Source organism: Balaenoptera ricei, chromosome 6 (genome assembly GCF_028023285.1).
Source record: "Balaenoptera ricei isolate mBalRic1 chromosome 6, mBalRic1.hap2, whole genome shotgun sequence".
NCBI classification, from domain to species: Eukaryota; Metazoa; Chordata; class Mammalia; order Artiodactyla; family Balaenopteridae; genus Balaenoptera; species Balaenoptera ricei.
The window spans coordinates 102,078,375-102,092,283 of NC_082644.1; the positions used below are offsets into that span (position 1 = coordinate 102,078,375).

The following is a 13,909-nucleotide window of genomic DNA, read 5'->3' on the forward strand; positions in this document are numbered from 1 at the left end:
ACTCCGTGCGGTCTTGAGGAATGTCCCTTCCAAACTGCCTTCTTACTGTTGAGGAAACTGAGGCTCCGGGAGGCTTGGTGGCATCTCAGGGATGCTAGGACTGCTCATGCCCCTGCCTCAGGAGGAGTGCCAGGCTACTGCTGCCAATATTTCTGCCACCCTTATGCCTAAAGATTCATCAGTAGTGATTTGGATTTAACTATTCTATTTATTTTTTTCCTTCTCTCTGCCTCTCTCTCTCTCTCTGTCTCTCTCTCTCTAGTTCTAAAATGCTAATTCCATTGGGGAGTCTTCTAATAAATCACAAATGCCTAAATTAAACAAATTTCCCCATGTCTTCCCACCCCTACCCCTGCATCATACGGGAAGGTTGTGTTTCATGGGCGTATGCCGGTGTGTGAAACTTTGAAAAGGGGAGAAGAGGCAGAAAGAGTTAGTTGCGGTTTAGTCCAAGACTGAGTCCTTTAACTGCACAGTTTTGCTCAGACCGTGAGCCTGGCTTCTGGGAAGGATGAAATCATAATTTTTGATGCCAAAGCTGTTCACTGGCTGCTGCTTTGATGGATGACTCTTGTTCATGTGTTTTTTTGTTTTTTGTTTTTTTTTAAGTTACTGTCCTTTTAAAACATTAATTTTTTGGCTGCATTGGGTCTTTGTTGCTGTGCGCGGGCTTTCTCTAGTTGTGGCGAGTGGGGGCTACTCTTTGCTGTGGTGCGCGGGCTTCTCGTTGCCGTGGCTTCTTTTGTTGCGGAGCACGGGCTGTAGGCACGCGGGCTTCAGTAGTTGTGTCACATGGGCTCTAGAGTGCAGGCTCAGCAGTTGTGGCGCACGGGCTTAGTTGCTCCGCGGCATGTGGGATCTTCCTGGACCAGGGATTGAACTCGTGTTCCCTGCGTTGGCAGGCAGATTCTTAACCACTGCACCACAAGGGAAGTCCCTTGTTCATGTGTTTTTAAGATTTTCTTGGTTCCATGGATTTAAACAGACTTTTGGCTTGAAAGATTTCAATAAATTTATAAAATGTAGTTTGAACCATTTTTGTCTTGTGCTTTAACCTCTGAGAACTGTGACCGTCGTATAGTCGGTAGGTACCCTCACAGGGAAAAATGGCTTATCTGAGACATAATTTTGGTTTGGACAAATTAATGTATAAAAATCCCGCTTTGGTATAAATTAATTTTATTTAATGTTGGTTTTTGTTATCAAAGTGTTGCAATCATATTTCAGAAAACTTAAATTCAGGGAATTTTTTTTTTTTTGCAATACAATGATATTTTACTATTATTTCCTTCTAGATTTAAAAAATCATCTAAAATACAATATAGTTTCAAGCTTATGGTCCTGGCAGAATATGGAAGAGTGGGCAAAACCTTTTCTGTTTTCATCTAGTCTGGTTCCTAAATGAGCAGGTGATCTGTTATCTCTACTTTTTGTTTGTTTCCCCTCTGCCTTTGGCAAAACTTGTCAGCATATTTAGCAGAAGGTGGAGACTTTTTTTTTTTTTAACAGATTCACAGATTTGGATTCAGTAGCAATATCCTCAGGGGAATTATTCTGCTAAAAGCAATTCTCAGAGTTAAACTTGGAGGAAATGAATCAAATGTTTCTAAGGACAGTTCTGAGGGATAGTTCCATTTCCTGAGATAGGGGGAAATGAAACCTCAACATTTTCATTCTAGATCCTTGAAATTTTTAACTGGACCCCGTGGCCCGGACTTGTCATTCCGTGTTGGTAAGCCCTGCCATTTGGCTGGTGCGTTTGGTGGAAGAAAAGTGTGTTCTTGTCCAGGTTATTCAAAGAGAGCTTTTTTCCTTCCATTCTGCCAAGGTATGCTACTCTTCCCTTACCCTGATTTTGTTCCACTGTCCTCATTTGCAGAGTACTCGGGTGGAGTTTGACCTGCCAGAATATTCTGTTCGTCGAAGATACCAGGATTTTGACTGGTTGAGGAACAAACTGGAAGAATCCCAGCCCACTCATCTCATTCCCGTAGGTACTAAGTCAGTACAGCTTGTTACTCACTTTTCCTGCATTCTCTTTCCTGACGGTGTTCACTCAGCTCTCACCCTTTAAACTATGGACGAACTCTACCTTACATTTCATACCAGATTCACCCATCAAATGTACATTTTATGGATGCTGTATAATACAGTTCACCTTTTGGGTTTTGATTTCTGATTTGCTATACAGTATGCTTGTTTCTTGGGTGGGTTGGGATAGATTTTCACTTTTATTATAACAATTTTTTGAGGTATGGAGAGTCCTAATTCTCATTTGCTGCCTCCTTAAAGACTGTTTCACCCTTCCTAGACTCCATTCTTGCGGTTTGGATAGCTGCCCCCAGGTGGAGAAAGATGTCTCAGATTACAGCTGGCTGGGCTTTCTTTAGACATGGGTAATTCTGAGAGCAGGAATCTAGCACACAATCCACTCAACCACAGTTTTTCCTTTAAGAAAACAAACCAAAAGCCAGTTGACTCTATTCATTGAAGAAGCATACTATTTATTTGTTATTTTAGCTGCACATTTTAAAAAACAAGACTAGAGCAAATAAAATTTAAAAGACTACTTAAAATCAACAAATGTATTGAGTACTTCTCCACTTTTTTTAAAAATATAAATAACTGTTTAGACCTCAGATGTTTCTTGGGCTTTGGGGCTTTAGGGCAATTTGGGTCATAAAACTCTTCAGCAGGGCTTTATCTTTCAGTAAAAACCTTGGCTGGATAACTTAGCACTGCCAGTTTTCCTACTACCACTGCATCTTCCAGTCTTCCCCTCATGGTTGGAAAAGGCTGAATATGCTGTGAACACACTAGCAGTTTTCTTAGTTTTCAAGACAAAAGTGGCCATGTTGCTAGTGCTGTGATGGGAATGATGGGTCTTGCCTGGGGCTCCATTCTTTCTCAGGGAAACCACCGCCCCCGCCCCCCACCCCCCAATCTATTCCCTCTGCTCTCCAGGCCTGAAGTTTTGCTTTTCTGTCTTCTAATCACTTAAAAACATGCCAAAAAAGAAACTATAGTTTTAAACAGTTGGAACTATTCCTTAAAATCTTAATTTGGCAAAACTGGCAGCTAGTGAATTTTTTAAAAACAGACTTTTATTTTAGAACAGTATTAGATTTACAGAATTATTGCAAAGATAGTACAGCAAATTCTCACAGACCCCACACCCAGTTTTGCTTATTAGTATGGCGCATTTGTCACAAATAATCAACCAGTAATGATACATTATTTTTGACTAAAAGTCCTTTATTCAGATTTCCTCATTTTTTGCCTAATGTCCTTTTCCTGTTCCAGGATCCCATCCAGGGTAACACATTACATTTAGTTGTCATGTCTACTTGGTCCCAGGCTCCTCTTGATTGTGACGGTTTCTCAGGCTTTCCTGGTTTTTGATGACCTTGACAGCTTTGAGGAGTACCAGGCAGGCATTTTGTAGAATGTCCCTTCGTTGAGATTTGTCTGATGTTTTTCTCATAGTTAGCCTGGCGTGATGTGTTTTGAGGAAGAAAAGCACAGGGGTAAAGTACCATTCTCATTACATCATATAAGGGGTATATACTATCATCTACAGTATTTATCACTGTTGATGTTGATTACCTGACTTGAGATAGTGCTTATCAGGTTTTTCCACTGTACAGTTACTCTTTTTTCTCTCCCTCTCCATACTGTACTGGAAGGAAGTTGCTCTTTATGTGTAGCCCACACTATGCATAAGGGGAGTTATGCACCACTTCCTGGCAACTAGGAGTACATGAAGTTTGGTACTTAAAGACCAAAGGTTAGACAGCGACACCTGCTGGTGAAACATAGTAGACTCATGCATAGACACTGAAGCCAGAACTGAGAGAATGGAAGTCTCCAGAATGCACAAGGTGGATCCAGAGTATCTTTAAGTCTGGTTTCCTGTGGTCTGGGTAAAAGCAGTGAGTAGAAGCATCTAGAGACTTAAATTTCTTCATAAATTCTTAGTGCATATCTGCGGTGGAGAGAGATTTAATGTAGGAGAGCATCTCTGACTTAAATATGAAAGTCAGACTGCAAACAAACATTTTTTTCCCCCCAAAGAAATTCGTCTTACAGCAGCTTTGCTGGGAGGTGTCTGTTATTAATAATCGACTTTGGTCCTTTTACTAGGCCTTTTTACTGCCCTTAGGAAGGTGAAGGGTAATAAGATAGACAAGGGACTCCTGCCCAGGGGAGTTAACTATCAGATGGAGACCCAGTAAACATGTAACATAATTATTGTTTAAATTTTCATTTCTTTTTTTTTTTTAAAAGCTTTATTGAGGTATAATTCAGTATACCATACAATTCACCCACGTGAAATGTACAAGTCAAGGGCTTTTGGTGTATTCATAGAGCTGTGTAACCATCAGCACAATCAGTTTTAGAACCGTTTCATCACCCCCAAAAGAAACCTCTTACTTCTTGCCTGTTGCTTCCAAATCCTCTGTCTTCCCCATTGCCTGGCAACCACTACTCTACGTGTCTCTATAGATGTGCCTGTTCTGGACATTTCATGTAAGTAGAATCATACACAATGGCCTTTTGTGACTGGGTTTTATTTCGTAGCATAATGTTTTCTGGGTTCATTCATGTCGTAGCACATGTCAGTGCTTTGTTTTTATTGTCAAGTAACATTCCATTCTATGGATATATCGTATTTTGTCTGTCCATTCACCTTTGATGAACATTTGGGTTGTTTCCACTTTTTGGCTGTTACGAGTAATGCTGCTATGAACATCCATGTGCAAGCTTTTGTGTGGACATATGTTTTCATTTTTCTTGGGTGTATACCTAGGAATATAATTGCTGAATCATGTATAACTCTATATTTAACCTTTTGAGGAACTGCCGGACTGTTTTCCAAAGTGGCTGCATCGTCTTACATACACACCAGCTGTGTATGAGGGTTCCACTTTCTCCACGTCTGCATCAACACCCGTTATTATCTTTCCTTTTGATAATAGCCACCCTAGTGGGTATGAAATGGTATCTCTTTGTGGTTTTGATTTTCATTTCCCTGACAGCTAATGATGTTGAATTTTTTTTTAAATGTACCTTTATTATCTTCCTTGGAGAAATATCTGTTCAGATCCTTTGCCCATTTTAAAATTGGGTTGTTGTCTTTTTATTGTTGAGTTAAAATGGTTCTTTATGTAATCTAGATACTAATCTCTTCTCAGATATATGATTTGCAAAATTTTTCTCCTGTTTAACGTGTTGTCTCTTTCTTTTCTTGATGGTGTCCTGTGGAGTACAAAGTTTTAAAATCTTGATGAAGTCCACTTTACCTATTTTTTCTTTGTTTGTTTGTGCTTTTGGTGTTTTAGCTAAGAAACCATTGCTTAATCCTAGGTCATAAAGATTTACACCTATGTTGTCTTCTAAAAATCTTTTTTTTTTTTTTTGTATTTTTTTTTAATTTATTGAATGCTTAGTTGTACCAGGCACTATGTCAAGCATTAATTAATTAATTAATTATTTATTTATTGGCCTCGCTGGCTTGCAGGATCTCCTCCCCCCACACACACCTGGGATTGAACCCATGCGCCCTGCAGTGGAAGCGCGGAGTCTTAACCACTGGACCACCAGGGAAGTCCCCTGTATTGTTTTTTTTTTTTTTTTTTTTTTAATGTCTGAAACATTTATATTAACATATTTCCATACAAATACAAATATAAGATTTTTAGAAATTTCATGTAATGTCTGAAACATTTATATTAACGTATTTCCATACAAATAACCCAATGAAAGTTTAGTATTAGTTGTTTTGTTTGTTTTTTTATACTGCAGGTTCTTATTAGGCATCAATTTTATACACATCAGTGTATACATGTCAATCCCAATCGCCCAATTCAGCACACCACCATCCCCACCCCACCGCAGTTTTCTCCCCTTGGTGTCCATATGTCCATTCTCTACATCTGTGTCTCAACTTCTGCCCTGCAAACTGGCTCATCTGTACCATTTTTCTAGGTTCCACATACATGCATTAATATACGATATTTGTTTTTCTCTTTCTGACTTACTTCACTCTGTATGACAGTCTCTAGATCCATCCACGTCTCAACAAATGACTCAATTTCGTTCCTTTTTATGGCTGAGTAATATTCCATTGTATATATGTACCACAACTTCTTTATCCATTCGTCTGTTGATGGGCATTTAGGTTGCTTTTACACCTATGTTGTCTTCTAAAAATCTTTTTTTTAATAATTTATTTATTTTTGTCTGTGTTGGGTCTTCGTTGCTGCACGCGGGCTTTCTCTAGTTGCGGCGAGCAGGGGCTACTCTTCATTGCGGTGCACAGGCTTCTCATTGCAGTGGCTTCTCTTTGTTGCGGAGCATGGGCCCTAAGCACACGGATCCAGTAGTTGTGGCTCATGGGCTCAGTAGCTGTGGCTCACAGGCTCAGTAGTTGTGGCACACAGGCTTAGTTGCTCTGCGGCATGTGGGATCTTCCTGGACCAGGGCTCGAACCCGTGTCCCCTGCAATGGCAGGCAGATTCTTAACCACTGCGCCATGAGGGAAGTCCCTTCTAAAATTTTTATAATTTTAGCTTTTAGAAAATTTAGGTCTTCAATCTGTTTTGAGTTTGTTCTTATACAGTTAGTTTTCATTTCTTTAACCAGTGAAGCTACATGTCTTCTTATGACTTTATTGAATGTTGGCATTTCTTTAATGAATTGCCTCTTTATTTTTCTATTTTTTTTCTTAGTGGTTTGTAAACACTCCATATCTGCGAAGGAAATTAACCCAGTTGAGAATATCTATTTTTTCTCTAGTTGTCTTTTGTCTTCAACTTGACTCCATAAAAGATAACATCCCTTCCCTCCCAGCCAAGTTAATTTTTCCCTTACAGTTTCTGGCTTTGAAGCTTGTTTCTAACCTAGGATGTTAAAAAAATATATTCTGTATTTTCTTCTATTACTTTTATGTCCTCATGTTTTATATTTAAATCTAGAATTTTTTCTGATGTGAGATGGGAGGATCTTATTTTTTTCAGATGGTGGGTTGTTCCAGAACCATTTAGGAGCGATCAATCACCAGTGTAATAGTTTGTGTATTAGACTATGTCATGCATTAGACTTGTACATTTTGGGGCTATTTCTGAACATTTTGGTTCATCGATCTCTTTTCTCTTTCGTGTGGTGTCCCTGCTACACTACTGAATTATTATAAGTTTACAGAATGTTTCATCATCTGGTTGGATAGGTCCCCATCTATGCCCACAGTAGTCTTTGTTTTCCGAGTTTTTCTGGCTATTTGCACATTTTATATTTCAGGTGAACTTTAGAATCTTTTGAATCAGTTGGAAAATGGGGGGTGGTGGTGGGTTCTTGGGGGTTTTTTGTGGGTTTTTCTTTTTGCCAATTTTAGTTAGCTATGGTTAAAAATGTGAGAATTCCTAAGCTTTCAGAGTCTATTGCTTACGTTATAAGCATGGAGATAAAGTTCCCACTTTTTTTGAGCTTCACTGGAGCCATGTGAAATTGTAGGTGAACAGCCAGCCAGACTGTGGTTCTGGGGAGGCCCCAAGTTCTTTCATTTGCATCTCTCCATTGGCTGTCTTGAGACCTGCCCTGTTTCCAGCCCCTATGGCTCTGAACTTGGCAGCTTCTGGGGCTCTACTGGGGAAATTCAACCCCTTAACTTCCTAAGCCGACTCTTCCTTTGCTTGAGTAGTGTCACCAGATGGTTGATACTGATTGATTTTTCTCTCAATCCAATCTTTTCTGCTTTGTGTCTTTAACAAATTCTGTTCTGTTAACAGTACCTTTATATTTTCTGGTGCTGCAACAGATTTTTCTCTTTTTGTATTGCTTTGTTTTTCTGGAATTTTAAAAGCAGAAAGAAATAATCATATGTTCTTCAAATGCCAACCTAAAACTAGAACTGTGCTGGATGTGTTATGTTTGTCATCTCATAATGGCAATTCACTTGTTTTTCTTTGTAATCTAATAGTTGGAGCCACCAGAGAGTCTTCATTGTGACGTGGTTTTTGCTTTTTAATTTATTTTTTGTATCAGAAGTTGGTTTTAACACCGCTTCATTTACTGGGGCACAAATAATTACACAGCAGAGAGATTTCATGTCTCAGTGGATGCACATTTTGAAGATAAAGCACATACATTTATTAAAGTCTTTAGTTTTTAATTTCACTTAGAAATTTAATGTTTGCTTCAGTTTTTATGAAGGGAGCTTTGCTGGAAGGATGCATTTGTATTTATTATGGACCCAGTTTTGTTTTGGGTAGTGGTAAACTCATGGGAATTAATAGGAAGAAATTTGTAATGCAGCATTTGTTTTTCTTAATATGAAATAATCAGTAAAAAGTCTAACTTCACTTTCTAGTTGGCTCCTTTTTTTGGTACTGTTAAATATATATGCTTTTAGCTTACCAAGTAGATAAGTTAATAAATAGTGAATCATTAGTTGAACTTTCCAGTACCTGAATTAAATCAGGCTTTGTGACTGTTCTTTAAAAAAAAAAACAAAAAAACTTTATCCCTATAATTTTATTGAAGTATAGTTGATGTACAATATTATGTAAATTACAGGTGTACAATGTCGTGATCACAATTTTTAAAGGTTATACTCCACTTATAGTTATTATAGAATATTGGCTATATTCCCTGTATTGTACAACATATCCCTGTAGCTTATTTTATACATAATAGTTTGTACCTCTTAATCCCCTACCCCTACATTGCCTCTCCCCTCTTTCCTCTTCCCCCGGTAACTACTAGTTTGTTCTCTATATCTATGAGTCTGTTTCTTTTTTTGTTACAGTCACTAGTTCGTTGTATTTTTTAGATTCCACATATAAATGATATCATACAGTGTTTGTCTTTCTCTGTATTACTTATTTACCTTAGCATAATACCCTCCAAGTCCATCATGTCGTTGCAGATGGCAAGATTTCCTTTTAATCTTGATGCTCTTTTAATTTATTTGTTACTATTTTTGGTTAGGAGCAATATTTTCTGTTAGTTTGATATAAATAGGAAAAATAGTTTTCTGTCATGTAGTGGGTATGCAGTAAATATTTGTTGAATTGCATAGAAGAAACAGTTTAAAAGCTGACAAGAGGAAACGGGACATATCAAGACTGAGCAAATGAAATCTTTGTCCAGATTTCCCACCCAGAAATAGTAGCTTTTCTGGGACAATCTACTATACTTTTGTTTCACAGATTATAAAATACTTTCTTATAAACTAATATAAAATATGATATATGTGAAAGTGCTTTACCAAAGTATCAAGTGCTATAAAATGTAAATATTTTAAGATTAAACCTTGAAATATTTAGTGGGTTCTTGTAATGCTTTGCGGATAGGATTATTTGAAGGTTCCAATATATATATGCATATGTAGTTTTAAAAAAACTTTTTCATTATGGAAAATATCAAGCATACCAAAGCAGGGAGATTCAGTGCAATGAGCCCTCATGTTCTCATCACCTAGTTTCAGCACTTACCAACTCATGACCAATCTTGTTTCATCTCTGTCCTTACCCACTCCCTCATCCTCACACCAGGTGATTTTATTTTTTATTTATTTATTTATTTATTTAAATTAATTAATTATTTATTTATTTTTGGCTGTGTTGGGTCTTTGTTTCTTTGCAAGGGCTTTCTCTAGTTGCGGCAAGCGGGGGCCACTCTTCATCGCGGTGGGCGGGCCTCTCACTGTCACGGTCTCTCTTGTTGCGGAGCACAGGCTCCAGACGCGCAGGCTCAGTAATCGTGGCTCACGGGCCCAGTTGCTCCGCGGCATGTGGGATTTTCCTGGACCAGGGCTCGAACCCGTGTCCCCTGCATTGGCAGGCGGATTCTCAACCACTGGGCCACCAGGGAAGCCCGGTGATTTTATTTTTAAAAAGTGACATAAACAACAAAAATTTTTTATCTTGTAATTCTGGAAGTCAAAAGTCCAAAATCAGTCTCAGTGATTAATATCAAGGTGTCAATGGAACAGGATAGAAAGCCCAGAGATAAACCCATGCACATATGGTCACCTTCTCTTTGATAAAGGAGGCAAGAATATACAATGGAGAAAAGACAGCCTCTTCAATAAGTGGTGCTGGGAAAACTGGACAGCTACATGTAAAAGAATGAAATTAGAACACTCCCTAACACCATACACAAAAATATACTCAAAATGGATTAAAGACCTAAATGTAAGGCCAGACACTATAAAACTCTTAGAGGAAAACATAGGCAGAACACTCTTTGACATATATCACAGCAAGATCCTTTTTGACCCACCTTCTAGAGAAGTGGAAATAAAAACAAAAATAAACAAATGGGACCTAATGAAACTTAAAAGCTTTTGCACAGCCAAGGAAACCATAAACAAGATGAAAAGACAACCCTCAGAATGGGAGAAAATATTTGTGAATGAAGCAAGTGATAAAGGATTAATCTCCAAAATTTACAAGAAACTCATGTAGCTCAATATGAGCTGTAGTGAGGTAGAGGGGTAGTGAGGTAAGTGTCCATTGGCAGATGAATGGATAAAGAAGATGTGGCACATATATACAATGGAATATTACTCAGCCATAAAAAGAAATGAAATTGAGTTATTTGTAGTGAGGTGGATGGACCTAGAGTCTGTCATACAGAGTGAAGTAAGTCAGAAAGAGAAAAACAAATACTGTATGCTAACACATATATACCGAATCTTAAAAAAAAAAAAAAGTTCTGAAAAACCTAGGGGCAGGACAGGAATAAAGATGCAGATGTAGAGAATGGACTTGAGGACACGGGGAGGGGGAAGGGTAAGCTGGGATGAAGTGAGAGAGTGACATGGACATATATACACTACAAAATGTAAAATAGATAGTGTTCTGTTCTGTAATTGGTAAATACTGTTCTCAGTATTTACCAATTAATACAAATAGTTGGCATTCATTCCATATCTACCATGTGCTGGGAGCTGTGTTGAACTCTTTCTTCACTTGTATTATTTCATTTACAGAGTGTAGATGCCCTTGATTTCACCAGCAATCCAGGTTCCTATGTATAAACAACCCAGAAGGTAATTATAAGGGTGAGGCAGAGAGTAGGTATATCCCTTTAAGGAAGCTTGAAATAGGAAGAAACAAATTTATGAAGCCATGTACATTTGGCAATAATGATGCTTATTACAGAAGGAAATTCTGTTTGCAGAAGGATTCACCCCAGGGTTCCTTTAAATAGCAAGCTTCCCTGATTCATTAAACAAAGTTCAATGTACTAAATCTGAAGAATGGATAACTCTTTTCAGAAGGTTATCTGTTACGTGAAATGAGGCATACCTAACTACTTATTTGCTCATTAGGCCTTTTTCCTAAGTCCTGTTCAGCATAGGCAAATGAGAGTATGCTCAACAGGACTCATGAGATAAAAATATCCACTGGGTTTGGTAATTACAAAGTCACTGATGATCTTTAAAAGAGCGGTTTCTGCATGAAGCAGGGATAGGGCAGAGAAACGCAGCATTGAAGGCAGTACCAATGATGGCTTCGTTTTGGGGTGAAGTAAGGTTGGGGGTTGAGAAATCAAGGGAAAGAGTGGAAGTAAATGTAAATGGTTCTTTTCAAAAAGGTTGAATGAGACAGGAAGGAGAGCGGAGATGATGTAAGGTCAAGAGATAGATTTTTTTTTTTTCTTCAGGTACAAAGAGAACCAACCATGTTTTTATAGACTCAGAATAGAGCTGGATGAGGAGATGTTGAAGATAAACAGTAGAGAAGGTACAATTAATTGATGGTGACAGGTGCATGATAGTGAACTAATGGGTCAAGGACACAGGTGGAATAGTTAGCTTTGGGGAGGGGGCTGTTCTCTACAGCCACTTGAGGCACGGAGGCAAAGGTGGCACCCAGCAGAGTCTTTACTCTTGAGATCTAAAACATATGGGCTTCCCAAAGCTCTTCAAGTCGAGGCTGTTGAATTCTCTCATACCCAAGTGCTTCCTTTCCAGCAGTGCTGGTGTTGCCAGTTCCTAAATATTTGAAAGCTTTTGTGTTATAAATTGGGTTGCTTCTTGGCTTTCTCACTCCAAGTGCTTAGGATTCCACATTGCGTAAGTCCTTATTCCTGTATCTTATTTCAACATTTGTGTGTGTGTGTGTGTGTGTGTGTGCGCGCGCGCGCGCGCTTGGGGGTCTATAACTTACAAGAAAAAAAAAATCTCTGTATTGACATATTACAGAGTTTAAGGAGGTTGCAGACTTAAATGCTTGTTCCAGTTTTTCCATCTCCTCATCAACACTTGTTCTTTCCTTTCCTGTCTTTCTCTGTCTCTATTATGGTCATCCTAGTGGGTGTGAAGTGGTATCTCACTGTGGTTTTTTTTTTTTTTAAACATCTTTATTGGAGTATAATTGCTTTACAGTGGTGTGTTAGTTTCTGCTTTATAATAAAGTAAATCAGCTATACATATACATATATCCCCATATCTCCTCCCTCTTGTGTCTCCCTCCCACCCTCCCTATCCCACCCCTCTAGGTGGTCACAAAGCACCGAGCTGATCTCCCTGTGCTATGTGGCTGCTTCCCACTAGCTATCTATTTTACATTTGGTAGTGTATATATGTCCATGCCAGCCTCTCACTTCGTCCCAGCTTACCCTTCCCCCTCCCCGTGTCCTCAAGTCCATTCTCTACATCTGCATCTTTATTCCTGTCCTGCCCCTAGGTTCTTCAGAACCTTTTTTTTTTTTTTTAGATTCCATATATATGTGTCAGCATACAGTATTTGTTTTTCTCTTTCTGACTTACTTCACTCTGTATGACAGACTCTAGGTCCATCCACCTCACTACAAATAACTCAATTTCATTTCTTTTTATGGCTGAGTAATATTCCATTGTATATATGTGCCACATCTTCTTTATCCCATCATCTGTCTATGGACACTTAGGTTGCTTCCACGTCCTGGCTACTGTAAATAGAGCTGCAGTGAACGTTGTGGTACATGTCTCTTTTAATTATGGTTTTCTCAGGATATATGCCCAGTAGTGGGATTGCTGGGTCATATGGTAGTTCTATTTTTAGTTTTTTAAGAAACCTCCATACTGTTCTCCATAGTGGCTGTATCAATTTACATTCCCACCAATAGTGCAAGAGGGTTCCCTTTTCTCCCCACCCTCTCCAGCATTTATGGTTTGTAGATTTTTTGATGATGGCCATTCTGACTGGTGTGAGGTGATACCTCATTGTAGTTTTTTTTTTTTTTTTTTAAAGCATTTGCCCCCAGAAGAGCTAGGGAGCTGAGCTTTGTAAATGTATTTATTTATTTATTTATTTTTGGTTGTGTTGGGTCTTCGTTTCTGTGCGAGGGCTTTCTCCAGTTGCGGCGAGCGGGGGCCACTCTTCATCGCGGTGCGCAGGCCTCTCATCATCGCGGCCTCTCTCGTTGCGGAGCACAGGCTCCAGACGCGCAGGCTCAGTAGTTGTGGCTCACGGGCCTAGTTCCTCCGCGGCATGTGGGATCTTCCCAGACCAGGGCTCGAACCCGTATCCCCTGCATTGGCAGGAAGATTCTCAACCACTGCGCCACCAGGGAAGCCCCTCATTGTAGTTTTGATTTGCGTTTCTCTAATGATTATCTCACTGTGGTTTTGATTTGTATTTCCCTAATGACTAATGATGTCGAGCATCTTTTCATGTGCATTTTGGCCATTTGTACATCTTCTTTGGAGAAATGTCTACTGGGTCATTTGCCCTTTTTTAAATATAAATTTTCTTTTAATATTTCATAACCAAAACATTTTCAAATTGTGCATTAGCAGATACTCTCTTTCCCTGTGGTGGCAGTAACGAGGAAGGCCTTCTAATCAAGCTGCTACGGAAATAGGTTAAAGCTCAAAGATCCCTTGGAAGCCGGGTAGTTTTAAATTGCCGACAAT

At 38.9% G+C, this 13,909-nt stretch overlaps 1 protein-coding gene across 1 annotated transcript in view; it reads left to right on the forward strand.

Moving 5' to 3' along the window:
* Positions 1 to 13,909, forward strand: part of SNX30 (sorting nexin family member 30) — a 116,007-nt gene that overhangs the window by 61,087 nt on the left and 41,011 nt on the right. Inside the window, exon 3 of the mRNA XM_059925337.1 lies at positions 1,880 to 1,990. Coding sequence (XP_059781320.1) covers positions 1,880 to 1,990 — 111 coding nt within the window. The remainder of the gene's footprint in view (positions 1 to 1,879; positions 1,991 to 13,909) is intronic.